We start from the raw sequence: 25,007 nt of genomic DNA, 5'->3' as shown, positions 1-25,007 counted from the left end.
AGGAATTTTCTTACTTGCACAATTCACATCACTGAACCACAGGCATTTTTTGGTTATACTTAGGGAGATAGATTTGGGAAATTATAGACTGGTTTCCCCCAGGCAGATTACTTTCCTTAAGGATGGAAAGAATCTCTTCCTTGTCTGACTTCATCAGGCTTCAGCTTTTTGTGGAGGTGGATGAGCATTGATTAAGATTTATGGGGACAGGTGACTTAAGATCTCTTAAGAGGCTTAAAACATTGCATAAGAGTTCTTCACCATTGTGCCAGGACTCTCCAGGGGCAAACTGCTGAAATGATTTGCAGTATTGTTCAAAAAGCTACTTAAGTAATCACGGCTCATAGGTAATTAAAGCTTCTACCTCTACTAAACCTCCTGTTTGTTTCAGGTTCAACTCTGGCTCCACTGATCCAGCACAATGATCTGGATACTTCAAGTATTGTTCTCACCGCTCCCAACACCAGCATTGATCACTCTCATTGCATTTGGAGCTGCCATCTTCCTGTGGGTGATAAGCAGGCCAAAACCCATTTTACCTCCTGTTGATTTGAACAAGCAGTCAATAGGAATTGAGGTAATGCTTTCTCTGCTTGTGGATATGGTCTGTTTTGGAGCTTAATCTGAATACTGATTCGTCCTGATTCTGGGTGTCAGTGGAAACTCTCCAGCCTTCTCTCCCAGGTGTACAACTCCAGAGCATGGTGGGGAGATGGGAAGTCTTAAGATGCTAAGATGAGAAACAGCAGCTCCTTCCAACTAGGGCTAGGTGGGCTTTTTACCAGATGGCTTTGGCTGTCACTGACTTTCCTGCATTTTCAATGCACTGCATCATCTTTGAAACTGGTGGTAGACTTCATGTAATAAGGCAAGTGGTAGCAGTCAGTCAAGGCCTCTCAATAACCTGTAACTGAACATTAATTTGGGCCATCTAGAAAATTCCTCTGCATGTGACTCAGTAGATCAAAATCAGGAAGGGAAAATTCCCTAACAATGCAATGCTATTGAAATGCTTTACAGGGGATTGATGAGAGAATGGCTGAGGAACAAATGACATTTCATCTGTTCTGCACTGTTTCATGCCATGCTCTGTTCCTAGGGAGGAGCCAGAAGAGGTGCACTCTTGACAGATAATAACCTGCTTTCTTATTACTTTGAAGATGCTAAAACCCTGTATGAAGTTTTCCAGAGAGGAGTGAGTATTTCCGGTAAGCTTTGCATCTGCTAGTTAGTACTTGTCTATCACAAGTAAACAAAATTTTTTCCAAGATCCTTTTCCTTGTGTCTTGGCTGTGACAATAAAGCAGGCTAGCAAAAGCTCTTCTAGCCTTCTGTGGGGTGCAGAGACAAGTGACCATTTCTCCCTGTCCCAATTTAGCACTCATCTTACTGGTCTTACTGGTAGACTGGGCAGGAACAAATACTGGAAGCTGAAGATGGTAGAGTTCAGTCCAGAGTCAGCAGATATAAAGCATCAGAGGAACTGGGAGGGGGGAAACACCTTTCTTTTGTCTTATGGTGTGAGTTTGCCTGCTAAATTGCTGCCTGTTTACAACAGATGTGAATTTGTGCACGTCATTTCACAAGTCCTATGCATGGAAATATGTGATGGTTTGCAAACTGTTTCAACCTCACATGGGTTGTGCAATGGAAAGAATATCACCAGATCTTAGAAATATCACTTGTAAGGATAAAGCAAGCAGTCTTACAAACTTGGTTTGTGCAAAGTGCTTAACTATGGACACTGACCTGCTCTCCAGGGAGTTACCTGAGTGTCTGACAGAAAACATTTCCCACTTCAAATGTTTCTATTGTAGTGTTATGCAACTTCAGTACTGAGCTTTGAAATTGCTTTTCTGAACTCTTTCATTAGGAAATGGTGGCTGTCTAGGCTACAGGAAACCCAAGCAACCTTATCAGTGGCTGACATATAAACAGGTGAGTATTGTAAATGACAGATTAATTAATTTGGGATACTCCTTTGTAACACTAAAGTGGGGAAATAACTATCTTGCAGGTTTCAGACAGAACTAAATACCTGGGATCAGGGCTTCTGCAAAAAGGATGCAAACCATCATCAGACCAATATATTGGCATTTTTGCTCAGAATAGGCCAGAGGTAAGCAACAATTGTGTATTCTTTCCTACACTATTCTGACACCTTGGGGTGAGAAGGGAGTCAGTGCTTAAGTAACTTCAGGCCACATGAGAAACAATCACAACTTTTTCCTTCCCAATTCCCTTCTTACTGACTGAGCACATACCATTCCAAGCATGCAATGATCTCTCCCAACTCTTATTCTCATGGACGTGCCCCTTCCATAGCCCCCACTGCCATGTGCATGGGCTAGTCAAGTTGCATGAAGTCTCTAGTCAATCCTGTCTTGAGTCCTCCTAGTTTTCTTTAGCTGTGCTGTTTTCTTTTTCCAGTGGATCATTTCAGAGTATGCCTGCTACACCTACTCAATGGTTGCTGTTCCACTCTATGACACTTTGGGACCAGAGGCCATTGTATATATTGTTAACAAAGGTAAATATTGACTTCCACTCTTTCATAAGGATTTTTCTAGGAAACTTTGTTTTGAGAGGGCTAAGTTCAAGGGAATTTGCAAAAACCAGAGTAAGTTTAACCTAACTGCTCTTACAGACACTTAATTTCTTAGTAAAGCTGCTTTGTTCGGCACATGGTTCATTCTTCAGCCTAGAAGAATCCAGTGGGCTTCCTATGTCTCCTAGTGTCTTGATTGCAAGACCTCTGAAGGATCAGCTAGATCTTTTGGCTCATTCTGCAATTCGAGTGCTCAACTATTTGTTATTTGAGGTTTTGCAATCTTGAACTCCCACACTGCCAAACAATCAGACAATGCAGACAGACTTGCATGTAAATTAAGACTGTATGTGTCTGTCCGATTTATAAAGTTGTAGGATGAAAAGAGCAGAGGAGGGAAGGGTAAAGATATGCCTAAATCTGATTAATCTGTCTGGTTATTGCCTGTTCTACAGAAACAACATCTAGCAGACCGTTATGGAATAAACTGGCAAGGAAGTTAAATAAATCTTCAGGCTTTCTTCCCCCAGTCTTAGGAGAGATATGGGGGAAATAAATATCCACTGTTGTTAGAGTGATCTGGGATCCATCCCATAAATAGGATTCACCATGCAAAACCACTTCAACAGTTATGGTGGTGAATCTTGGAAACAGGTCTTGTCTTGGGATTACACAGCTCTGATTTACCAGTTTAACTGGGAACTGGCAGGATGAGGCAAATCCAGTTCCTCTACTGGCTTAAAGGAAAAGGCTTTTGTAACTTCATCTGCAGGGAAGCTGAAGTAATAATTCAGAAATTTTAGCTACCTCTTTCAATTGGGCCTTAATTTTTTTAGATTTAAGGAAGATGGCTAAACCTAACAATATCACAGCAATACCAAAAGTCTCAATGCTCATCTTGACCGTGAGCAAAGATATTTCTTTTCATCTCCTCAGCATTTGTCCTCACTTTATATTGCCAGAATGTCAGATTTGCCTGATCAGTTGAGTATGGTAGGAGGAACCTTAGCACTCTAAGATACCACTGAATCCATATGAACAAATGCAAATGGCACCAAACCAATGTTATGTTGTAAAAGTTTGTGCTGCTGAGCTGTCATTGGCCTTGTGTCTTCTAAACAGACTTCTGATAATTTATTTTCTGTAGCTGAAATAAGCGTGGTGATCTGTGACACGCCTGCAAAGGCAGAGGTCTTGCTTAAGAACTGTGAGGAAAAAAAGACCCCATGTCTGAAGATCATTATTCTCATGGATCTCTTTGATAAAGAGCTCCAGGACAGAGGAGCTAAAGTGGGAATTGAAATTCTGTCACTGCAGGAGGTTGAGGTAGGTGGCTAAAGGCTTCTGGAATACTTTGCCAGCTAAACATCTTGATCTTCTGTGGCAACAATGACACTTTATTGTAAGCATTACCCTGTTGTGTGCCTGTACATGACAGCTTGATGAGCAGTCATTTTGAAACTTGATATCTTTAGCTAAAGGTGGACAGCCAAGACTTGCTTAGCGTCATTTGTGATACTGTTGTAACAGGATTTATCAGGCTTCTAAACTGGCAGTTGAGTCTAATTGGAGCTGTAAGTGCAAATTACTGGCTCCTTAGACATCCCAATACTAGGTTTAAACTTGCATACATGTAAGGAGATGTGGCCTATGTCAATAAAAGGAAACCTCTCCACTCAGGACTTCCGAACTCCTCAAGTAGTTCTGATCACTTTCCACACATTTGAATGTGTCCTTTCCACACTTGCAGCAGACAGTTTTTCAGGCTTATGTGTATTGAATTCAGGAAGAGGTTTCTGTTTGAATGAGACAGAGTACCAAGAGGCAAAGTAGTAAAACAATTGTTGCATTTGAAATGCAATTACCTATTCACCTATTGTGCACATCTGTTAAGCTGTGTTTTTTTTTTCTAACACAGGAGCTGGGAAGAAACAACATCAAAGATCCAGTTGTAAGTATCTCTATGAAACAGCTATAGACTTGTAAAACTAGTTTGTGGAAAGACCTCTTGCTATGCTGCTAGTAGAGGAGGCTGGCAGATTTTTCTTGTGAACCAGAATTCCTGATTCATCACAGTTAGGAATTGTATGTAATTACAGATAACCATCATAATCCTCACACTGACTTCATGTGGCTTTTTCTCTCTAGCCCCCTAAACCTGAAGATCTCTCTGTTGTGTGTTTTACAAGTGGAACCACAGGTAAGAATTTATAGTGATGCTTCCCCACTGAAAGAACTTCCACATGCAGCTTCCCTGCACAAAAAAAAAAAAAAGAAATCCTAAGAATATGGAAGTAAACTAGCAAATTAGAGCAGTCAAACCACTCTTGTAGTTTTACTTGGGATACTGTCCCTACAAGTCAAGTGCACTACAATAAAGCTTTTAGAACCGGGGGCAAGAAAAGCCAAATTTTCGTTGGGTTGTCTTACCCTATGAAAAATACAGCCTTAATGTTCAAGAGATTGGTTATTCAACTGTGCATTTTGATCCACAGGGGCTAAAACAAAAATCTTGTTATGCTACTCCCAATTGCTCTGCTGTTTCAGTAGCCATTTCCTTCATGTAATATCCATAGTTTAAAGCACTCAAGATGAGGCCTATCTGTGATTTCCTGTGACAATGATTGCTGGGATTGAGCCTAGCACAGAGATAGTTCAAAACTGAACCAAACAAGACGTGGGAAACTGCCAGCAGAAGCAGTCAGAGCCACAGCTCACCTTGTTTAATCTCCCCAAAGGTAACCCCAAAGGAGCCATGCTGACACATCAGAATGTTGTTTCAAATGCTGCTGCCTTCCTTAGATGCACAGAGGTGAGCTACTCGCCAGGATATGTCCTCAGTCATGAAACCAGCTTTAATGTGGGCATTTTCTGTAAACCATTCACTCCCAGAAATTGATGCTTTGCTAACTGCCCCTTTTTCAATGAGAAAATACTACTGCAAGAAACTTGGTTTGAATTGAACAAGAATTTCTAGGTAGAAGTTATTCTAGAATGAGAATAGTTTAAATACTAAGAGTACTAAACCATCTATTTCAAGTCTTGCCAAAACATAAAACTAATTTTGATTTAGTGTAGCTGAGTGACAGCTGCAAATCTTGAGGAGGGGATGGATGAGCCTGAGTTGCTTCAGTCATTGGAAGTGTCTGTCTCAAAATACTTAAATTGATCCAAATTTTATTTACTTTCTATTTAAAAGCAACTCAAGCAGGCACAGGAAATGCTAACCAACTTCTACTTCCTTTCCCTCTAGAACACAATTGAGTGTACAAGTTCAGATGTTGCCATTTCCTATCTTCCTTTGGCTCACATGTTTGAGAGAGTTGTACAGGTATGTGCAGAGATATGTATGTTAGCTTTTATAAATCAAATTATAGTAAAAGTCATGTTAGCAATCCGTATGCCCTCAAAACCTATTCACACAATAACTTTCCTTATTTTGTAATAACTGGGCACTGGAAATCATGCTGCTTTTCTTAGACTAATAATTAATGGCTAGTGAAGCTAGGAATTCTTGACTAAAGTTAGTCTGGTCAATTTTTAGGCTGTGGTATACAGCTGTGGAGCAAAAGTAGGCTTCTTCCAAGGAGATATCAGGCTGCTAACAGATGACATGAAAACCTTGAAGCCAACATTATTTCCAGTTGTACCAAGACTGCTCAATCGAATGTATGACAAGGTATGTGAGCAATTTTAGCTAAGTTTTCTTTGTGTTCATATATCCAAACAAGCATACAAATACAAAATAGTATTGAATATGTCATAACATCACTACTCCTTAGCAGGAAGAATTTTTTAGAACCCTTTCTGAGGAGATTGAAAGAGTTCTGGGAGTGTGAGAATGGTGTTTTCAGTCATGACTGGGCTAAGTTTGTTGCTGTTAAGAGATAAAAACTTTGTTTACTTTTGTAATGCAAACGAATCAAGCACAAAGCTAACAGGATCCCTTTCCTCAAAGCTATGGCTGTAGTGTTTCAGCAGTAACATGAATTAGTATTGCCTTTTGGGTCACCTCCTAGATACTGCAGTAGTGACAACAGACCCTAGAACATCAAAGTAAGATTTGGTGCCTCTTAACAAGGCAAGAATGACATGTACAGATGTGAGTTAAACCCAGGAGTCACTGGCACTTTTCCTTGCAGATCCAGAGTGGTGCAAACACCCCAGTAAAGAATTTCATGTTGAAATTTGCTGTGTTTATGAAGATGGCTGAAATAAAACAGGGCATCATTCGAAATGACAGCATTTGGGACAAGCTAGTCTTCAAAAAAGTTCAGGTAAGTCATTCCAAGTGTAAGGGAGCTAAGCAATGTAATATTGGAGGATCTGATGGCTTTTTTTTCACTTGTAGGAAACCATGGGTGGAAAAGTGCGTATCATGGTGACGGGTGCAGCCCCTATATCTCCCTCTGTCCTGACATTTCTTAGAGCAGCATTAGGCTGCCAGGTAAGCTGAGTTTTCTTTTAAAGTAAGCTCTGTTTGACTATGCACAAATGAATGACCAGTGATATAGCTGGGGTCCAGCTCAGCTTATTCCTGGAGAAAATGCTGTCAGTCTTGGTCATTTACAGACTGCTTCATCCGAGTTAACTGTACAGGAAAAAAAAAATTTGCAGGGCCCACTTCAAACTACCAAAAAACTATGCTGTAGGCTCTGAGAAGAGGAATACAGCAGCAGAAATAGGAACATGTAGCACTCAAAGTCAGGCAGCTGCCTCTGAGTTTTGTGGCTTATTCTGAGAGTCAATGAGCTCCCAATGTAGCACTTTTGAGAACAGAAAATGAGGTGACCAAAGCCAAGTTTGGATAGGTGAACTTTAACATCTGGTTATACCAATAAGATCAAGGTATCTTAAAGGCAAAGGTTGTTTTGGCTTCCTTCCTAAGAAGACTTGTGCATGGGCACAGTTGGAACTGAGGCCTTCCATGCCAAGGACTTGATGTTCAAGGAATACTCATCCTTTCTCGCACAGATCTTTGAAGGTTATGGCCAGACTGAATGCTCAGCTGGATCCACTTTCTCAATGCCTGGAGACTGGACAACAGGTATGGGAGCTGAGACTTGTGAAGTCTCCCAGAGCTGTCCACATAAAGGGGCACTCAACCCTAGGTGCTCTAATGCTTTTAGTTTAATGAAAATTAAATCATGGGTCTCAAAGTGATTCTTGGTAGCAACAGTCACCTGTCTGCTTTATAGGCACTAAAATTCTTGACTGAGCCAGGTGAAGAACCACGGTGTAAAGTGTTATAGATCAGTTCAGACTTTGTTCCAGAATTAGGAAAGGCATAGAGAGAGCTGAGCAAACTGCATAGGGACTCCCTGAATGGCCTTAAGAAACTAGCTTTGTCTCCTAAATGACACATTTTATTCAAAAGTATTAGACATACTTGATTATTTTCATGAAGGACCTTGAAGATTTAGCTTTTATTTTAGCAGTACTGGATATTCGAAATTCAGACTTAAGTCATCATGTCTGTGAACACAGTAACTGCAGAGCATAATGAAGATGAAATGCAAATGATTACCAGGATCCATGAGAAGTGCTCCTGAGGAAGCATGAGTAGTTTTTGTGGCTGGTGTGGTTGATTACACCAATAAAACCCTAAGGATCGAGATTTATCTGCTATTTGTCCTACATTAACTGTCTGAAAATGGCATTGTAACAACTTGCTTGAACATTTGATGCCAGACCCCTTTAAACAAGGACTTTAAAGGAATTCTTGTTAAAGCAGTGAACAAACCCAGTAAGTATCTACAATTGCTGCAGTCTTTTTTTGTTGTTTTTTTTTTCTTTTTTTTTTCCTCTTAGGCCATGTTGGAGCCCCTCTGGCTTGTAATATCATAAAACTAGATGATGTGGAAGAAATGAGTTACTTCTCTTCTAACAATGAAGGCGAGGTAGGTACCATCTCCTGTGCATGTCAGGAAATACTGAAACATAAGACTTGGTGATAACAGTGTTCTCTACTTGCTATAGGTCTGCATTAAAGGACCAAATGTGTTCAAGGGTTATCTGAAAGACCCTGAGAAGACAGCAGAAGCAATTGATAAAGATGGCTGGCTCCACACTGGAGACATAGGGAAATGGTTGCCAGTGAGTAGTTGCTTAATACAAACCATCTCTTGCACGTGAATTCCTGTTACTTCACAGTAATCTCTAAAGATGAAATTCTAGGATAAAATCTCTACACAGTAGATTCACTAGATAACTCCAGGCAAAGCTCCAAAGGCCCATTAGGTTACAAGATACCAAATAACACCTGCTAGACCCATAGTTAAAAGACTATTCTTCACTGTAGAAGTGATTTAACAAAGATGTCTTGGTTTCTGTCAGAGGAGAATAATCATGTCCTGAGCTAACTAGAGAAATTAGAAAAACCTCTCTGTAGAAAGCAAAGACCTATCTAGACTAGTTCCAGATGTGCCTTTCATACAGCAAAACAAAGCTTGTTAATCTTCTTATATAAGACAATGACTTGAAACTAATGACCTCCACTTTTAACGTCTAGAATGGAACGCTGAAGATCATTGATAGGAAGAAGAATATATTTAAACTTGCACAAGGAGAATACATTGCTCCAGAGAAGATAGAAAATGTCTATATTGAAAGTGCTGCTGTAGCCCAGGTCTTTGTACATGGTGAAAGTCTGAGGGTAAGTAATGTTAGGAGTGAGCATCCTGCAAGATTTTCTCCCATAAGTTTTGGATGATCAAGACACAAATGTATGCATGTATAAGAGTCCTTGAACAAAATCTGTTCCTAAGAGAGCCATGTGTAAAGGAAGATGTTCTCAGACCTATAGACTTCCCAAGTGACAAATTGGCATTGTTGCAAGCTGGGTAAAGACTAATTACATATTTGTGTGGGATTAGTATGTCAGGTCAGCTCTGTTTAGTTTAGATTCATGGAATAGTTCCCCCTGCAACAAGCATGGACATCTCCCATTCAGCCTGAGCTTGAATGTTTCTAGGGATGGGGCATTTGCCACCTCTCTGGGCAACCTCTGCCATTGTTTTACCACCCTCACACTTTAAAAAAATTCCTTTTATTTAATAAACATTTACTATCTTATAGTTTAAAACCATTACCTCTTGTCTTATTGCCACAAGCCCTAAAAATTCGTCCCCATCTTTCTTGCAAGCTCCCTTTTAGTTTTGAAAAAAATCTTCAGGGAGCCTTCTTCAGGCTGAACAACCCCAATTCTCTCAGCCTTTCTGCACAGCACAAGTGTTTCTCCATTCCTTTGCCATGGAGATGTTACCTATGCTAGCAGAGGCCAGTCTCCAACCTAAACTAGCCAAAAGTAATCGCTGGATCGTTCAGCACACATGAACTGTGTCAGTACTTCAATTACTGCTGTCACAACTCTCAGTGACTCGGAATCCTCACAACTACCTTTGAAACTTTGAAAATGCATGGAGATGTACGTATGACTTGTCTTAGAAACACTGCCCACAAGCAAGCTCACAAAGATATTTAGTATGCATTATCTTGGTCTCAGCTTGACTATTTCCACTTGTTTTCAGTCTTTCCTTGTAGGTATAGTGGTTCCTGATGCTGAGATGCTTCCAGAATTTGCAGGAAAACTGGGAGTAAAAGGTTCCTTTGAAGAGCTCTGCAAAAACCCTGTGAGTGGCTTTGTGTTTAGTGGGTTAGAGACAGAATTTAATTCTAAATCCAATCCTACATTGCTCTGACTTCGTTCTATCCACCTCTTTTCAGTGATTTGAACTGGTTTAATCTGGTTGAGCCATGCAAGCAGCCTTACAGCAAAAGCTGGAACTGAGTTTAGGTGTCTCTTGTTTCAAGGGCTATTGCTGCTTCTTTTCCAGTGACAAGACAGACCTTTGTAGGGGCCTTAACATAAGAAATCTTGAATGCTGAAATATGTATTCTTGCCATTCTCAGTCTTTCCTGCATGGGCAAATGGTTATGGTTTTGAGCTGCAATTACAGAATGACAGCTTTACCCACTCTGCTTCTGCTATGTTTCTTCTAGGCAGTGAAGAAAGCTATTTTAGATGATATGATCAGACTGGGGAGAGAGGCTGGCCTTAAGTCCTTTGAACAAGTGAGTACTTTCAAACCCTGCTTGCCACTAGCACCTGTATTGCTAACACAGTGGCTGGGAAGTCACCATTCCTGCTGCCTGTGCCAGGAGGGGCCCTGAGGCAGCTGCCCCAGACACCTGATTGAAGCAGTTAGTGAAATATTGGCTGCATCTCTGTATCAGGAGACCAGGGGCTGTGAAGGGCAGCAGTGGCCATTGCAAAGAGATGAGTGGAGGTTCACAACAGGCTGTAAGGGATGCTCTGGAATTCCACCCTCTTGCTGTGTCAGCCGAAAAAACAGTTCAGTTACTGATCTCCTGGGACTGAATTCTTGCCCAAAGAAGCTGGGAAGAACTGTTGTTTGTCTTCTAATGATGCATCTTGCACTAAATTGTTTTCTTTTAATAGGTTAAAGACCTGTACATCCATACAGAGTTGTTCTCTGTAGAAAATGGACTCTTGACACCAACACTGAAGGCAAAGCGAGGAGACGTTGTTAAATTCTTCCAGAAGGAGATTGATGCCCTCTATTCATCAAGTCAGGAATAAATGACCAGTTTAATTTAAACTGCATGGAGTAGTTAAATCTGTGACACTGCATGGCCTGTGGTGAAGACAGGCTTGAGTGGAAGGGAACAGGAACTTAAAATTTATTTGTTTCTAGTACCTGAGAAAAAAGACTTGTGGATGAAGATGGCTGTAGTATAACTGACAACTAGCAGTGTTAACATCCTGTGGGACTGAGCATCAACTGTCTAGGCAAAGCCAGAACTTTCATCTTTCTTGGACTGCGACTGAAATGCAAAAACATGCAAGAACCTCAGCCTTTAAAAGACAGCTGTATGCACTTCTCACTGTCAAAAGCAAATCCTGTTTTCCTGCTGAAACTATGAACTCCACTGTGATCTGTTGTGGACTGATCTGCAATCAGACTGAACTCAGTATGAATTCATGCTAACACGAATTCAGAATACATGAATACAGAAGTGAATTTCCTGTTCCTAGTCCTGGACCACATGGTACAAGTTGTTCATAATGAAAATGAGTAATCTGGCATCAACTGGTTTGCAAAATACATTTGTCTACAGCAAACACAGTTCATTCTTTAGGAGGCACTGGATCAGTTTTTGCACATTTTCAAATGAAACGACAGCATTAAAGCCTTTACACTTAGGAATCTGAGCCTAATAAGTGTAAAACTTGAACTGTCAATCCTAAGGATATAGGATGCAATAAATTGAGGCTATACAATCAAACTGAAGCCTGTGTGAATTACTTGTGGCTCTGCTGCAACCGCATTGTCAGCTGCCTGGCTCTGTGTGGCTGCAGCTAGAACCCAGCTGCTGCAGAACATGAACTTGTTCCCTATGCTGTCACTGGTCAGCCACAGCTCCAGCTATGAGGCAATAACACAATGGAGTCCAGATTTACTCCTGTAGTCTAGCTGCTCCTCTACTCAACTTTCTTTTCCTTATCCCCAGCTTAGGCTGAGCTGAAACAATGAATTTACCACATGAAATAAGATGTGAGAGTTTCTTGTGTTAAGTTGTTGCTTTAGAAAATGATTTAAGCAAGATGAATACTTTCTTATGTCTTCCATCAGTCTGTGCTGTCTCTGCTGAGAGTTCCTGTCCCTGCAGTAGTCAGCTCTAGCAGTTCAAAAGACAGTGCTAACAAAGATGCAACATGGGAAGGTAGATCTGTAGCTTTCCTAGGCCAATTCTCTTTGCAGACAAGAATTGTCTTCCCTGTCTTGTTCAGACAGCTAGTGGCTTTTCCTTTCCCCCTCTTGGTCAGCTATCCCAAAATGAAAGCAAGATTTATCAAAAGATCCCCACCCTTGCTGTTAGGCAGCTCTAGCTTTGACTAGTAAAAACTACTGTTTTTACTCAATTCTGTTTCTAGTCTGGGCCCAAAGCCCTTGGCATCTTCAGGTATCTTTTGTGTCACTTCCTGTGCTTGTCAGAAATGCAAGGCTATAAAGGCTTCTAAGTCTCTGAAACTGCATGTAACAATGCTGCTTATCTTTCCTATGCTTTCCTTAAAGCACTGTGACATGAAAGTCAGTGGTGGCTTAACCTTCTTCCCCAGGTGAGTCTGGAGAGAGAGAAAAAAAAAACAAAACAGGGAAGAAGAAATGTATCCCTGTATCCCAGAACTGGTTTTGGAAACAAAAATGAGCTAGTTAGTTGGAGAGAGTAAATCCAGTGCAACTGAGATCCGCAGAAACTCAAGGCTGAATCCTGTGATGCCACCTGCTGCAGTGCCTGGAAATTACTTCTGTTGATACAATAAATGGTGATGCTTCCCTGCACAGATATGGCTGGAGGGTGAATGGCACTGCCTCAACAATAAAACATATATAGGAATTCAAGTGTAAATTGGTTTTACAGTGGTCTCTTGTGTGCCACTTCTGCCACATGTCAAAACCTCTCAACCTAGCTGACATGTAACTCTACACTCCGAGAGAATAAAAGCACCTGCTGAATTTTGGAGACATTTAAAAAGCCTTGAGCTGGTACAAGTTACTCCAACTTAAGTTCTTCCTTCTAATAATCCGTACTAGAGGCTAAATGAATATGCTTCAAGAAGGCTGTTAATCATTAATAGCACTAGACTCACACAAGTTTTTGTTCTTGGATACCGCTTTCTTTAAAATGGATCAAGATCTCTTGGGTACAGGCTCAGATTTCAGAGGGAACACACAGTGCTGGATGTAATTTTTGCCACTGAAAGCACAAAATATTCCTACTGCAACAACAGAAGCCTTTTTAACCTTGAAAAGCAACTTACAAGGTTAAATGTTTACTTCCCAGTCAGTTCACACTCCCATACCTACAAACTAGTTCTTCTAGGTCTAAGAACAATTGAACCCACAAGTGAGTATGAATGTATCATTTATTTGAGGTGGACAATTCACATCATTAAAAGTCACAGGTAACAAATTTTATCTGGAATTTGAATCAGGTGTTTATTTTCAAGGGCAGCTTCAGAGAAATACAAAAAAAGATAAGCAGCACGCATAACAATCAGATGCGGCTGAGCAAAAAAATTATAATTTTAATGCTCAGAATGCAATTTCAACAGAAAAAAACAATTCTGACTTGTGATGAAAAAGATGCATCTTGAAGGCAATCCACTGAATGGCTTCTTCAATTATTTGTTTAAAAAGTATGCAAACCATGGCACAGGCATATAGAACCCTTTCAGCTGTGAGGAAAAGAAAACCTCATCCTAACATATTCATTGCATAAGTCTAAAGTAATATACAGAAAATTTCAAGTAAAGGATTGTGGTCTGAAGTAAAAATTCCATTTAATATTTTAAAAAATTAGAAGGCTATTTGCTTTTCTTCTCTCCATCCACTGGTTGATCCGTTTCAGAGTCACACTGGTATTTTTCCACACACTTCCTAGGGAACCAGCCTCGTTCTCTTATTCCACCTTAAGACATGAAAAGTTGCATTAACTTAGAACAAAACATGGCCCACTACTGAGGAAAAACACAGGACTGGAAGAGACATCAAGCAATTACCTAAGTTATTTTCTTCTACAAGACAGAAAATCTAAGTAATTTCTAAAGTCATTGCCTGGGGATGCACAGATTTTCCCCAACTACCTAAAATGTTTTCAGACATCTCCAAAGTTCTGCAGTGCTCTACCTTCCTTGACAAAAATCATCTTCATACCCTACCTGAATATTTCTGTCTATAAATCAGGTTTACAGCTCATTTTTCTACACACCAGGGGAACAGAAAGCAGGTAACAAACTTGTCTACCACAGACTTTCACACAGCTGATGACTATTTGTACATATCCAAACTGTCTCCCATTTCCTACTCCTTTGCAGGTAAAATCCCAAATCTTTTGGCTTTTCCTTGTAAGCCCATTTTCTATTTTCCAAATATTTTTTAACATTTTCTATTGTTCTAACTATTCTCATTTTTCTTTGTTTTCCTCTCAAGCCTTTACAGTTGAGCTTCCTCCTTCTTGAGATGCAGTAACTGCTTTTAGTTGTAGATAATTTCAGCAGAGTCTCTGTCAATGCTGAGGAGGATGGAAGGTTTACTTCAGCATCTGGAAAGCTGTATGCTTTTTCTTTTCTGAAAGTGTTGACTCAATATTATAATTGAGTTCTTTTTTTCCAAAGAAGAATGCTACTAATCATTCATTTTGTCATCTTGCTGTAGTGCAACTTTTTGTTCCTGCTTATTTATAGCAATTTGCTATACATTTCTAACAAAACTCATCCTATTTTTGAAGTCTAGTCTGATCCAGCCTCTCAGTGCTCACCAAGTTCCCCATCCACACCGTATTTTAGCTGATTTTAAAAACACCACATTCAATAGAGGAATATATCCTGCTAATCTTCACAATAATCAACACAATACAAACTATTGCCCTGCTCATTTGTGTCTGATGTTTGAAGTGTATTGGAGTGAACTGCCAAGGCATTTCCAGCCCATGAAGGTTTCAGACCTCCCACAAAAAGCATAGACCTCTCAGTGTAGTGACTGCTGGCAGCCAAACTTGTGCAAATATGAAATGTATATGCAGTGAATTAAATATTGTTTGGAAGAAACAACAGAATCCAACACACCCTCTGGCAGGTAAAATTTCAGTTCAGTCCAAAGCAAGAGGTCTGAAGTGAAAAAATGTTAAAAACTTCAATGCAGGCGGCTGTGATGCTGACCCTCTGCAGATCAGAAAGAGTCTTTAATATCTTCACCACTCACAGTTAGTTTTATAAATGCATATTAAAGTCTCTAAAAATTATTCCAAACCAAGGACATAATGTGTCCTAGTTTTCAAGATACACAAAAATTAATCTCTATACTTATATGGGGTGTGTAGGTAGGAAACCTGGATGTGTTTAAGGCAGATCACCACGGAATATAAAAAAAATATTAATCCTTAAGTTCTTTATAGTCTAAAAGTCTTAATTTTTTCTTAGAATATCAAGTGTCCCCCTTCCCACTCAACTTTCAATAAACTACTAAATGAGTGTGCTGTCAGTCAGACAGAGTCATGTAATGTTTATTGAAACTGGGAAGTCTATTAGATGTAAAGAACAGAAACTGTGGAGAGAAGCTAGTGCCAGTAATGTTATCATTCTACTGTTTGAGAAGTGAACATATAATATTGGCCACATTTCTAGACAGCTATAAAACTGATTTGCAATTTTCAACAGAAAAAGTGAAATTAACTGCTCCATACCATCAGCAGCTGAGATGAGAATCTTCTCACCATACATCCAGTGTCTAGGGAAGGAAGCATAACAGGTAATTAGACGCCAGAACTCAACTCAGTATTTTAACCAAACTTTTAACCAAACATAAAGGTGTGGAGCCACTAACTTTAAGCCTCTGGTGGCTAAAATCAGATCCCCTTTACTCAGTGCAATTCTAGGCTCTTCAGTGCACGGTGTCGTGAAGAATGTTTTAACACCTTTAGTCACAGGGCAGCAGACACCACTGTAATCTTCTATGGCTCGATACCGCACCTACAGATTGGAACAGAGCACAGCAAGTTGGTATTTGAAGGAGTTACAGCTTACTGATAAATTCCACACTAAAAAAATCAATTCAAGCTTATCACAGATTTGAACAATGACAGTGACTGTCAAAGGTACTCTAAATTGTAAATTACTGCTTAACAATGAAGCACAGTCCTCTTTATTATCATCTTTCTTCCCATCTGGAAACTAAGAAGCAAATGCAAAGGCTAATTGCCAAAACTAATTAGGTAGAGATTGCTATACATTGTTTGTGTGGATTAATTACATTTATTTATACTGCTATTTCAAAGTAATTTGAGACCAAACTTCACAAATACTTACACTTCTTACTCGCTTGTCTGCTTTCTGCTTCAGTTGTTCTATCTATAAATGATTATAAATAGAAATTTAGGTAGCATTCAACACAAAATAAAGCCAGGCATTGAAATCATTCAACAAACACAGGAAATACCATTAGCAGTTTGAAGCACTCACAAAAGCTTAACTTTTTCTAGTGCATTAAAAAAGGGAGAACATTTAAGAGAACTCCTGTACATGCATTTCAAGCTCATCTATTTTAGTTATTTAAAAAGCTGGTCTGTTATTGCAAAGGAAAGCAGACAGTTGGATAGTGAAGAGTCAACTTGAGATACCAGTGAAGACCAGTTACCGTCAGACTGTACTGGTGACATCCATCTCTAACTGGCCAGTCCAGGCCATCTCCCTCAGGAATCCCAGACCATGTAAACACTTGCCTGAAGTTCTTCCATTTACTTCCCATATCATAGGGGAAGATAAAGGTCTCACCCGTTTGGTAGTACTGGATTCTGTCTTTGGCCTAGAAAATAATTAAGGAATGTGGTACATAAAAAAAGCCCTACAAACTGCAGTCAAGCAGCAAATATTAGGAAGGTCACAAGCCCTGTATGGGTCCATGGGACCTAAAGGCAAATATTTTCAGGCAAGAGCAGTGAATTCCTGCTATATCAACCCAGGCTTTAAAAGCTACCGAAACCAATCATGGCATTCAGAAGGATGTCTGGTTTGGGTGTCCCCATCCCTGTCACCTCCCATTTACTCTTTAACTACAGAGTCCACTGACTACACTGATGATTCCCTTCACACTCCTTTACTTACTTCACTGCTTTTTTTTAGGGACCAATGCCTGACAATTTCTCAGTTACAGCTCAGAATCCTTTGATTAATGATCACAAACATGACTCAACATCGGTAGTGCCAATTTCTCCTCTAAGAACACACACAGGCATGATCTGAATCACTCACATTCCGTAGTCACCAGCTTTACATTCCCACAGTTCTGATGACATCTAGTGGAACAGCCACAGAGCAGTGCTCTCTGTTGCAATAATGCCATTTTATTAAATATTTATGTGTTACAGTCTGTGCTCAGTTCTCAAAAAGGACATATCAGCAGCCTGTGTTTTACAGTAAAAATTTTAACATATTCCGAATTCTATAATATAGTGATAACAGGGATTTCTTTCACTATGTTCCACTATCCCATTATTCAAAGGTCTAACAGGACTTGGATCCAACCATATCCCATGCAAAGAGCTGATTAAGTACTTTTACACAGTTAAGATTTTCATGCTAATTTGGCACACAAAATAAAAGAAAACAAGACATTAATGAAATGGTTGTGGACTTACACAAAAAAAAAAACAGGTAGAACCAAACTAACTTCTAAACAATAATCAGTTTTGCTTCCTCTAAACTTAGTTGCTGTTGCTTGACTATATTTCTCCTGAAAATTCCTGTGAAAACCTCTATGAAGATGAGAAAAACCAAGAGAAATTTAAAGGACAGAAGACTAGGTATTTTCTAGTACTTCCTTAAAATCAAGGAAAATCTTTCCAAATCAAGGACAAAGCTCCTTTATAACCTTACAAGAAATGGGGAAAACCATGAGCCACTTTGACTGGGTCTGTGAGGTGGACAATTAAAGCTACAGGCAGGTGTAGTGACAAAGCTCAAGTTTCAGATGAAAACACTCCATATTTCAAGTAGATAAGCCAAGTCTTTTCAAAGCAAATATTATTCTATGTTCAACAAACTCCTCCAAAACCAAAGAAAAATCTATGCATTTATATGATTTCTCATTTCTTTCAGTGAATTATAGGTGTTAGGTCAGTGGTGAATTGAAATAGCATCTTTGGTTTTAACCCAGAGGTGAAACAAAAAAATACAAATATGGAAAACAGACTTTGTAACAGTACAAGAATACTGTAATTAAAGCATACCTTTTCTTCAATCCAGGATTCGATTGAAGTTTTATTTGTCAAAATTACTTTCATCTGAAATAGAAGTGTTAGGTGAAATTAGGATTTATTTTCTGCAGGAATACATCATCTATACAAAGAAAGCTTCATTCAACAAACTAAATTTGCTTTAAAGAACAAAGCTACTTTTACAGCAACTGAACTGAAACATTTGTTAGAAGCTAACCCTCAGCAGAGATACAGGCTCTAGAATTATACACTTAAGACAGTATCACAGAGTATTGCACTTTATACTTAAAATGTGCCTTTTTGTTTCCTTCCAAAGATGTCCAACATTTTAAGAAATATATCAGGCATATTTACACCCATTTGCAGGGACAGGGCAAGTATTTTGCCTGTTTCAGGGAGTTTATAAAATCCATCTCATTAGATTTTCACATCCAAGTCCTGCCATGGAAAACAGTGAAAAAAACCCAAAACTATGGTAACAGAAAAACCAGGACAAAGCTACATGAATCCCCAGAAAAATTATACAACATAAGCTCTGAACAACTGTTCTTATCTCAATCCTGAATTCTGTTTCTGCTCCGCAAGCATGCAAAACTTACAGCTTTTAACTCCTTCATAACAGAGTCACAGACTCACCTGGATAATAAACAGCATACCAACAGCAATAGTTGTTCCTAATGCCAGTCCTAAGGCAAATAAAGATGCAGCAAATGCAGAGAGTCCAAAGGGAATAATGGGACGAGGGTCTCTTTTGGCTGCACTCATGTCAATCTTCACAGAACTCCACCCAAAAGATATCTGCAAAGAGAAAAACTCCGTTCAGCTCTAGAATTTCCAACTGCTGAAACAAATCAAGTTAGCCACAAGAAATCTGCCTCTAAGTCCCACATCTGACAGGTTTATAATGCAAGGAGAGTAGCTAAAAAAAAAAATATTCAAAAGACTTTCATCTTCAGAAGTTTGTTGCTAGATGGAAATGAAACCACAATCGCCATCTTGCAAGCTCCACAGGCCCAAATATCGGCCAAGAAAACAGGTCTCTGGTTTGTTAACAAAAACACATTCATCAGCATCAGATGGACAAGGTTTGCATAGAACAGTCTCAATTTTCCATGGAAATGCTGCAGGCTTTTCTCTAAAAGCTTTGCAGACAGCAGTTCTTAACATTATCCCTCTGCAAACATAGCTCAGCTGCTACAAATACAACTTCTGTTACACTCATCTGACGTTATCAAGCTCTTCACTGCAACCACAAAAGTTGAAATCAAAGCTTATAATCTTAACCATGGATCTGAGATAAGGGGTGTATTCCAGAACAAGCTTTGCTCACTGTTGAAGTTTTCCAGTTAAAAACCCTACAGTTAACACATTTATTTTTAGTCCCAAAATGTAATGTACTTTTTTTTCCTTGAAGAAATAGGCACAATTCTAGAAAAGTGGCCAGTAAAAGAAAATAACTAGGATCTAACTTATGTGTTGGAAATAAATAGCATCTGTTCTCTGTGCCAGCCAAAACACAGCCTGTCTCTCTCTCTACATAAAAAACTACTCAGAAACTATCTTCAGTCAATGTAAAGCAATAGGAAACTCCCTATGATTATGAGAAGCAACAGGGGGAAAAAAAGTAAAAAAAGGAATGAAAATAGAAACAACTTTCTCTGAATCCCCCTCCACTCACACACATACATCTTACAGGTATACAGTAGAACTAGGACTGCATGTGGAAAGAATAACAAGGAATTCCACATGTTTCTTCTCAGAAAACCAAATACTCTTGTACTTCCAGAAATAAATTATGCACCTGACTTAAATAGCATTTTAAGAGTTTAGTTTTGTTTTCTTACTCTATTGTAAAGCTGAGTGTACATTGTCATAATAAATATGAAAGAAGCGTGAATGCATCCCAGTGGAGCTAAGAGGAGAAACAGAGTGAAAGATGCATGATTCTGGTATCCACAACAGTTGTTGATCCAAGGACAGTGATGATCCATCTTCATCACACATCTGTGAATAATAAATACTGATTAATATAAAGGACATGTAGGATGTTTCTCAAACAACTTAAAGGATGGGTGATTTTCTACTTCTCAACCTCCATTCTTTCATTTGAACCCATCAATTTCTGACAAATCAACACAGTAGTTTCTTTTTAGTTGCTATTCAGAATTATATTTCCATGTTGCAGAATTCAAAAAAGTAAATAAAAAGTGCTTCCAGGTCCTACCCTCCCCTTTACTCAAACTAACTAGTTGCTAATAAACACCATAATACAGAGCCTGGAGACAGAGCCATAGAATGAGACTTGTAAGAACTATGATCACAATAATTAAGCATGACTGTCAATGCCAGTTTTTAAAAATCAGAATATCAGGAAAATAAAGGAAATATCAAATTCCCTGTGAACTACTTGTAGAAAGAGTATTTAAAGAAAGATATACAGACAGAAGTTTGACAGTGACTCTTTTCAGTGGTAAATCCTCTGAAAGCTTTCTCAAATGCTATGTATTGACCTTCCACCATTGAAAATCCTTTTCAAGAAAAATACATTTAACAAGTGTGAAGACCCTAGAGACACTCTTGTATTCAATATAAAGCCAGTAATTTTGGTGTAGCTAAGAGATGCAAAAAAAACCCACCTGATTAAAGATTTGTTTGCATCCCAAATCACCTTGACAGGTGTAAAAGTCTATGTGAACACCTAAGTGATCAATCCTCAGTGTAAAGATTGTCACTCAAGGAAAAGAATCATTAATTTTAAATCTGGGGATGATGCAGCCGAATTACAGCTTTGCTCTGGAGTTTCAGTTTCTGTTTCCTACAAAAACACTGACTGTACGTCTTGGGTTTATAGAAATAACAAACAAATGAATATGATGCAATATCCTTTCACCACATTCTCTTAAGAGTCCTTCAGAGGATGACCTGCCTGGACTGCAGACAGCTGAAGTGCCTTGATTTTTTCAAGATGCACTAAATTCTAGTGACAGCTATTTACAATAAAGTATCCTCTGTATCAGGATGAGTGTGTTGGAAGATAACAAGGTGCAAAAGTTCTTGAGTTGACCTGAAAGGTTTATTACTTCACTTAACATGCCAACTCAAAAACCTGCTTTGGAGAAGAGCAAAAAACAGTCCAAAAATATCCACTCAAATCAACATTTAATTCCCATTTGGAAAGACGACAGAACAGATATTTCTACTCTCTTAGCAGATCGATGTTTGGACTCAGAATTTAAACAGAATTTCAGAATATTTTTAGGTGTGTTTACACAGACTCACATTTTTGAAGCACTGATTTCAAACTATAAAGAGTGTTAAAGACAGTAATTTTTCTAAACTTCATTAGATTTGAAGCTGTTGTAATATAGACTTTAAAACAATTATAAAGAGAAACAGTACCTGTTACACTTCCGACAGTGATGTGAACGAGGTGCCTTGTAAGACTGACACACTTTACAGTATTGGAGATACATGCAATCCTGAGATTTTTCCTTTAAACAGAAGAATAGGAGTGTCAGATGTATACACAACTCTGCTGGCAATGTTTATTTTGGCATTTTCCTAAGCACCTTTGATTTCTTCTGACAGGGTGTGTTTCGTAGTCCAACCCTATTTAATGGTAGGCGTCAGGGAGAGGAAAAGACAAAATTAAATAATCTCCTAGCTAATCTCTTAGCTATCAACACAACCATCTCCCACTGCTGAAAGTGCTGCTTGCTAAAAGAAATAAACAATTCTTCTGTCAGGAAGAGCAACTGTACAAGCAGGGTTTCATAGTTATGTTCTGAGAGTAAAAGTTCTGAGAGAAAAAAAAATCCTGAGCAAATTTTCTCTCAATTTTATACCATAAACCACTCTGCTTACTACTGAGATAAAGCACTGGTAACCACTAACGTTCAACTCTCTCACAATCTCTTTTACACACACATCCCCCAACTACAGCAAGATGAGAGACAGAGACACTTGCAGAGCACAAGTAGCGGCCAAAATCTTGCACTTAGGAAGTGGAGTACCCAGTTGTCCTGTTAAGATAATTATTAGGATCCTCTTCTGCCTAGACTGTCTTGAGTAATATTCCAGGATTAGAAAGGTGACCAGCATTGAACTTTGTATCACACCATTGGAACACAAACTCTGACCAGCTGCCTTGAGATAGTGAACCTGTATCATTCTTGAACATAACTCTTGCAAGAGATTATTGAAGCACAAGAAATGAAAATTTCTATCTTGCACTGTGTTAAGTGGAAGGTAAACATAAACTTTTCTGGCTTGCATAAAATAAAAAGAGACATTTTCTAAATTAATTACTTTTAATTGTTACTGCTAGCAGCAAAATCTCCCAATCATGTGCTGCAGGAGCATGCAGACAACCTTGAGGTTCTCATTCCAAGCTAACAGTGCTCGTTTTCTGCTGCTTTGCTTTGAGAAACCCCTAATAAAACAAAACACAGCAACTGCTGCCTGCTAAGCAGCCTTTCCAGACCTCTGACAGCACACAGAGGGGATGGAGAAGAGCAGCAGAACAGAACCGAGCCTTGGCGAAGCAAATGAAGGATGTAACTTGGGCAAGCAGGAAGCCGGCTCAGCTCTGCAAGGCTGTCAAAGCAGGAGTTATGGAATAACAGTGCTGTGCTTACTCAAGAGCTGGGCTCAGGGAACGGCCACCTGAAATATTACAACGCTGGCCACCGAGGACCACCAAAGGAGACCCCAAAAGGCCACATAAGGACTTCGACATTGTAAAGTAAGGCACTATATATACATTAAATAAGTGGCGATAGCGAATGAGTGTGTAATCAACGTGGGTGATAAAAACTCTGTTTACCCAACGCTCGGCACACTCGGTTAGAGGACGGATAATTGAAGCGTCCAAGCGTGCTGCTTTCTAATGCCAAAACTGTGTTTAAAAGTTTCTATCCATCCCATTTCGGTGTCAGGAGCAAGCTGGGTTGTACTGGAAACTCTGGAAGCTGCAGGAGCAAAGTCGGGAGGGGCAAAGGAAAGATTTCGGAACAAGATAAGGAGGAAGTAGTGGCTTGAGAGCGTGCAGCGATCTTGGGGGACAGAGGAGAAACGATGGCATCGAAAGACACGCGATTTCTGCTGCGGTGACCGCGGGACGGCCGGCCCGGCCCCAGGGCTGCCCCCGGTCCCCCGCGAGGCCCCGGGACGAGGCGGTCGCAAGGCAGCGCTTACCGGCGTCCACCCCAGCGGGACGTACCCGGGGCCCACGAACATGGCGCTGAAGTAGTTGTAGAGGATCATGACGGTCCAGTTGAGCAGCATCACGAAGTTGACGCTTCCCCCGGCCGTGTCCAGGGGCCAGTACCAGAGCGCGGCGTCGGCCATGGCGGTGGCGGAGCACACGGCCACCACGGCCAGCGCCACCGCCGGGCCCCAGTGGCACAGGCGCCGCGCCCGCTGCAGCGCGCCCGGCCCCACCATCGCCGCTACCGCCGCCCGACCGCCGCCGCCCCGCCGCCGCCGTGCATGGCTCCCGCCGGCTGCCGAGGGCGAGGGCGGGAAGGGAAAAGGGAAGGGAGCGGGAAGAGGAGGGGAGGGAAGGAGGAGGGAAGGGAGTGGGAAGGGGAGGGAAGGGGAGGAGCGGGGCGGTAGCGGCGGCCGCGCTGCCACCGCCCGCCCGCGGTCCGCGCGCAATACGGGCCCCCCGAGAAACAGCGGCCCGCCGGTAGCGCCGCAGCCGCGTTCCTCCCCCCTTGCAGGTTACGAGGCGGGGCGTGAGGGGCTGTGGGGCGGGAGTGACCCGTGGCTGCCGCCTCTCCTCGGTGCCTGCGGTGCGGCGCGATCCTGCACGCCAAGGTCGTCCAAGGGTTGTCGGGACGGCCGGGAGGGGTTGGGCCGTGCCTGCTAAAGCATCTGAGGTTCGCCGGAACGTGTGGCGAGGCGCCCGGGCGCGGAGTGGGGGACGCGTTTTGGCGTGGCAGAACACGGAAGCGCCGCGGTCCGGAGCGGCGCCCCCGGCACCGGCAGCGCCATCGCAGCGATGTCTTCCGACTTCGAGAGCTACGAGCAGGACTTCGCCGTGCTCACGGCAGAGATCACGGGCCGCATCGGGAAGGTGCCGAAGCTGGTAGGAGGTGAGCGGCTGCTCTCCGCCCCCCGCGGGCCTCGCTCCGCAGGCCCGGCCGGCTGGTCTGTCGGAGCCGCTCCAGTTCCCTGGGAGCGCAGGGCGGTGGCGGGAGGTGCCGGCGTGGTTTTAATGAGGTCTCAGCGTTCCCTCATCCCAGCCTGTCTCCTCGCTCCTTACGCAGCCCGGGTCTGTCCCAGCAGCGAGTTGTCTCTGGAGATGTGTTGAGAATACTCGGACAGAATATTTGATTGCTGACCACCTGTAAGGATCAGCTCTTCCCTCTGCCCGGCTCTGGGGCCATGCGAAGTTACGCCAGTGCACTTGAAGGGCTGGGCAGAGCTGGCGGGGGATGTTCCCTGTACCAGCATTGCTGCCGAATCCTCTTTAGGGTGATCATGTCACAACATCACTAATGGAAATCGAGTCTTTCTCCTATGGCACAGACAGATTTTGTGCATGACTTAATCTGAATCAGTATTTTTGCTGCCTACTGTTCATACGTTTGATTTGGATAATTGTCTGTGGTGACTCACATACAGGAACAGATTCAAAGAAATCAGTGTTCATTTA

The 25,007-nt window shown here is 41.1% G+C and overlaps 3 protein-coding genes across 7 annotated transcripts in view; 2 read left to right on the top strand and 1 right to left on the bottom strand.

The window, feature by feature from the left end:
• The first annotated feature begins 421 nt into the window (after window positions 1-421).
• Window positions 422-11,180, top strand: ACSL5 (acyl-CoA synthetase long chain family member 5). 2 transcript variants are annotated; one of them, XM_033066326.1, is made up of 20 exons: window positions 422-577; window positions 1,100-1,208; window positions 1,874-1,938; window positions 2,018-2,119; window positions 2,431-2,530; window positions 3,696-3,874; window positions 4,467-4,499; window positions 4,697-4,748; window positions 5,287-5,360; window positions 5,802-5,879; window positions 6,093-6,227; window positions 6,691-6,825; window positions 6,900-6,995; window positions 7,523-7,595; window positions 8,360-8,448; window positions 8,528-8,644; window positions 9,060-9,203; window positions 10,078-10,179; window positions 10,550-10,621; window positions 11,010-11,180. In XM_033066326.1, the coding sequence occupies exons 1-20, from the start codon at window positions 422-424 to the stop codon at window positions 11,148-11,150; spliced, it is 2,052 nt and encodes a 683-aa protein (XP_032922217.1). In that variant the 3' UTR covers window positions 11,151-11,180. The 2 variants fall into 2 exon arrangements, with proteins under 2 accessions (XP_032922217.1, XP_032922218.1); XM_033066327.1 differs by having other exon boundaries at window positions 10,078-10,183; window positions 10,554-10,621; window positions 11,010-11,150.
• A 2,301-nt stretch (window positions 11,181-13,481) lies between these two features.
• Window positions 13,482-23,914, bottom strand: ZDHHC6 (zinc finger DHHC-type palmitoyltransferase 6). Its single transcript, XM_033065467.1, has 10 exons — window positions 23,543-23,914; window positions 21,746-21,837; window positions 20,191-20,350; window positions 18,983-19,144; window positions 18,359-18,412; window positions 16,768-16,935; window positions 16,440-16,481; window positions 15,958-16,103; window positions 15,818-15,861; window positions 13,482-14,044 (listed from the first exon to the last, which is right to left on the bottom strand). The coding sequence occupies exons 1-10, from the start codon at window positions 23,789-23,791 to the stop codon at window positions 13,941-13,943; spliced, it is 1,221 nt and encodes a 406-aa protein (XP_032921358.1). The 5' UTR covers window positions 23,792-23,914; the 3' UTR covers window positions 13,482-13,940.
• A 118-nt stretch (window positions 23,915-24,032) lies between these two features.
• VTI1A (vesicle transport through interaction with t-SNAREs 1A) overlaps window positions 24,033-25,007 on the top strand; it is a 256,556-nt gene continuing 255,581 nt past the window's right edge. For 2 of the 4 annotated variants that reach the window (XM_033065469.2, XM_033065471.2), the window contains exon 1: window positions 24,033-24,444. In XM_033065469.2, coding sequence (XP_032921360.1) covers window positions 24,351-24,444 — 94 coding nt within the window. In that variant the 5' untranslated portion in view covers window positions 24,033-24,350. The remainder of the gene's footprint in view (window positions 24,445-25,007) is intronic. The other 2 variants (XM_033065468.2, XM_033065470.2) reach the window with 2 other exon arrangements.

The sequence above is a fragment of the Catharus ustulatus genome, chromosome 8 (assembly GCF_009819885.2).
Source record: "Catharus ustulatus isolate bCatUst1 chromosome 8, bCatUst1.pri.v2, whole genome shotgun sequence".
In the NCBI taxonomy this organism is placed as follows: Eukaryota; Metazoa; Chordata; class Aves; order Passeriformes; family Turdidae; genus Catharus; species Catharus ustulatus.
The sequence above is the reverse complement of the archived record's forward strand: the minus strand, read 5'-3'. Positions and strand labels throughout refer to the sequence as shown.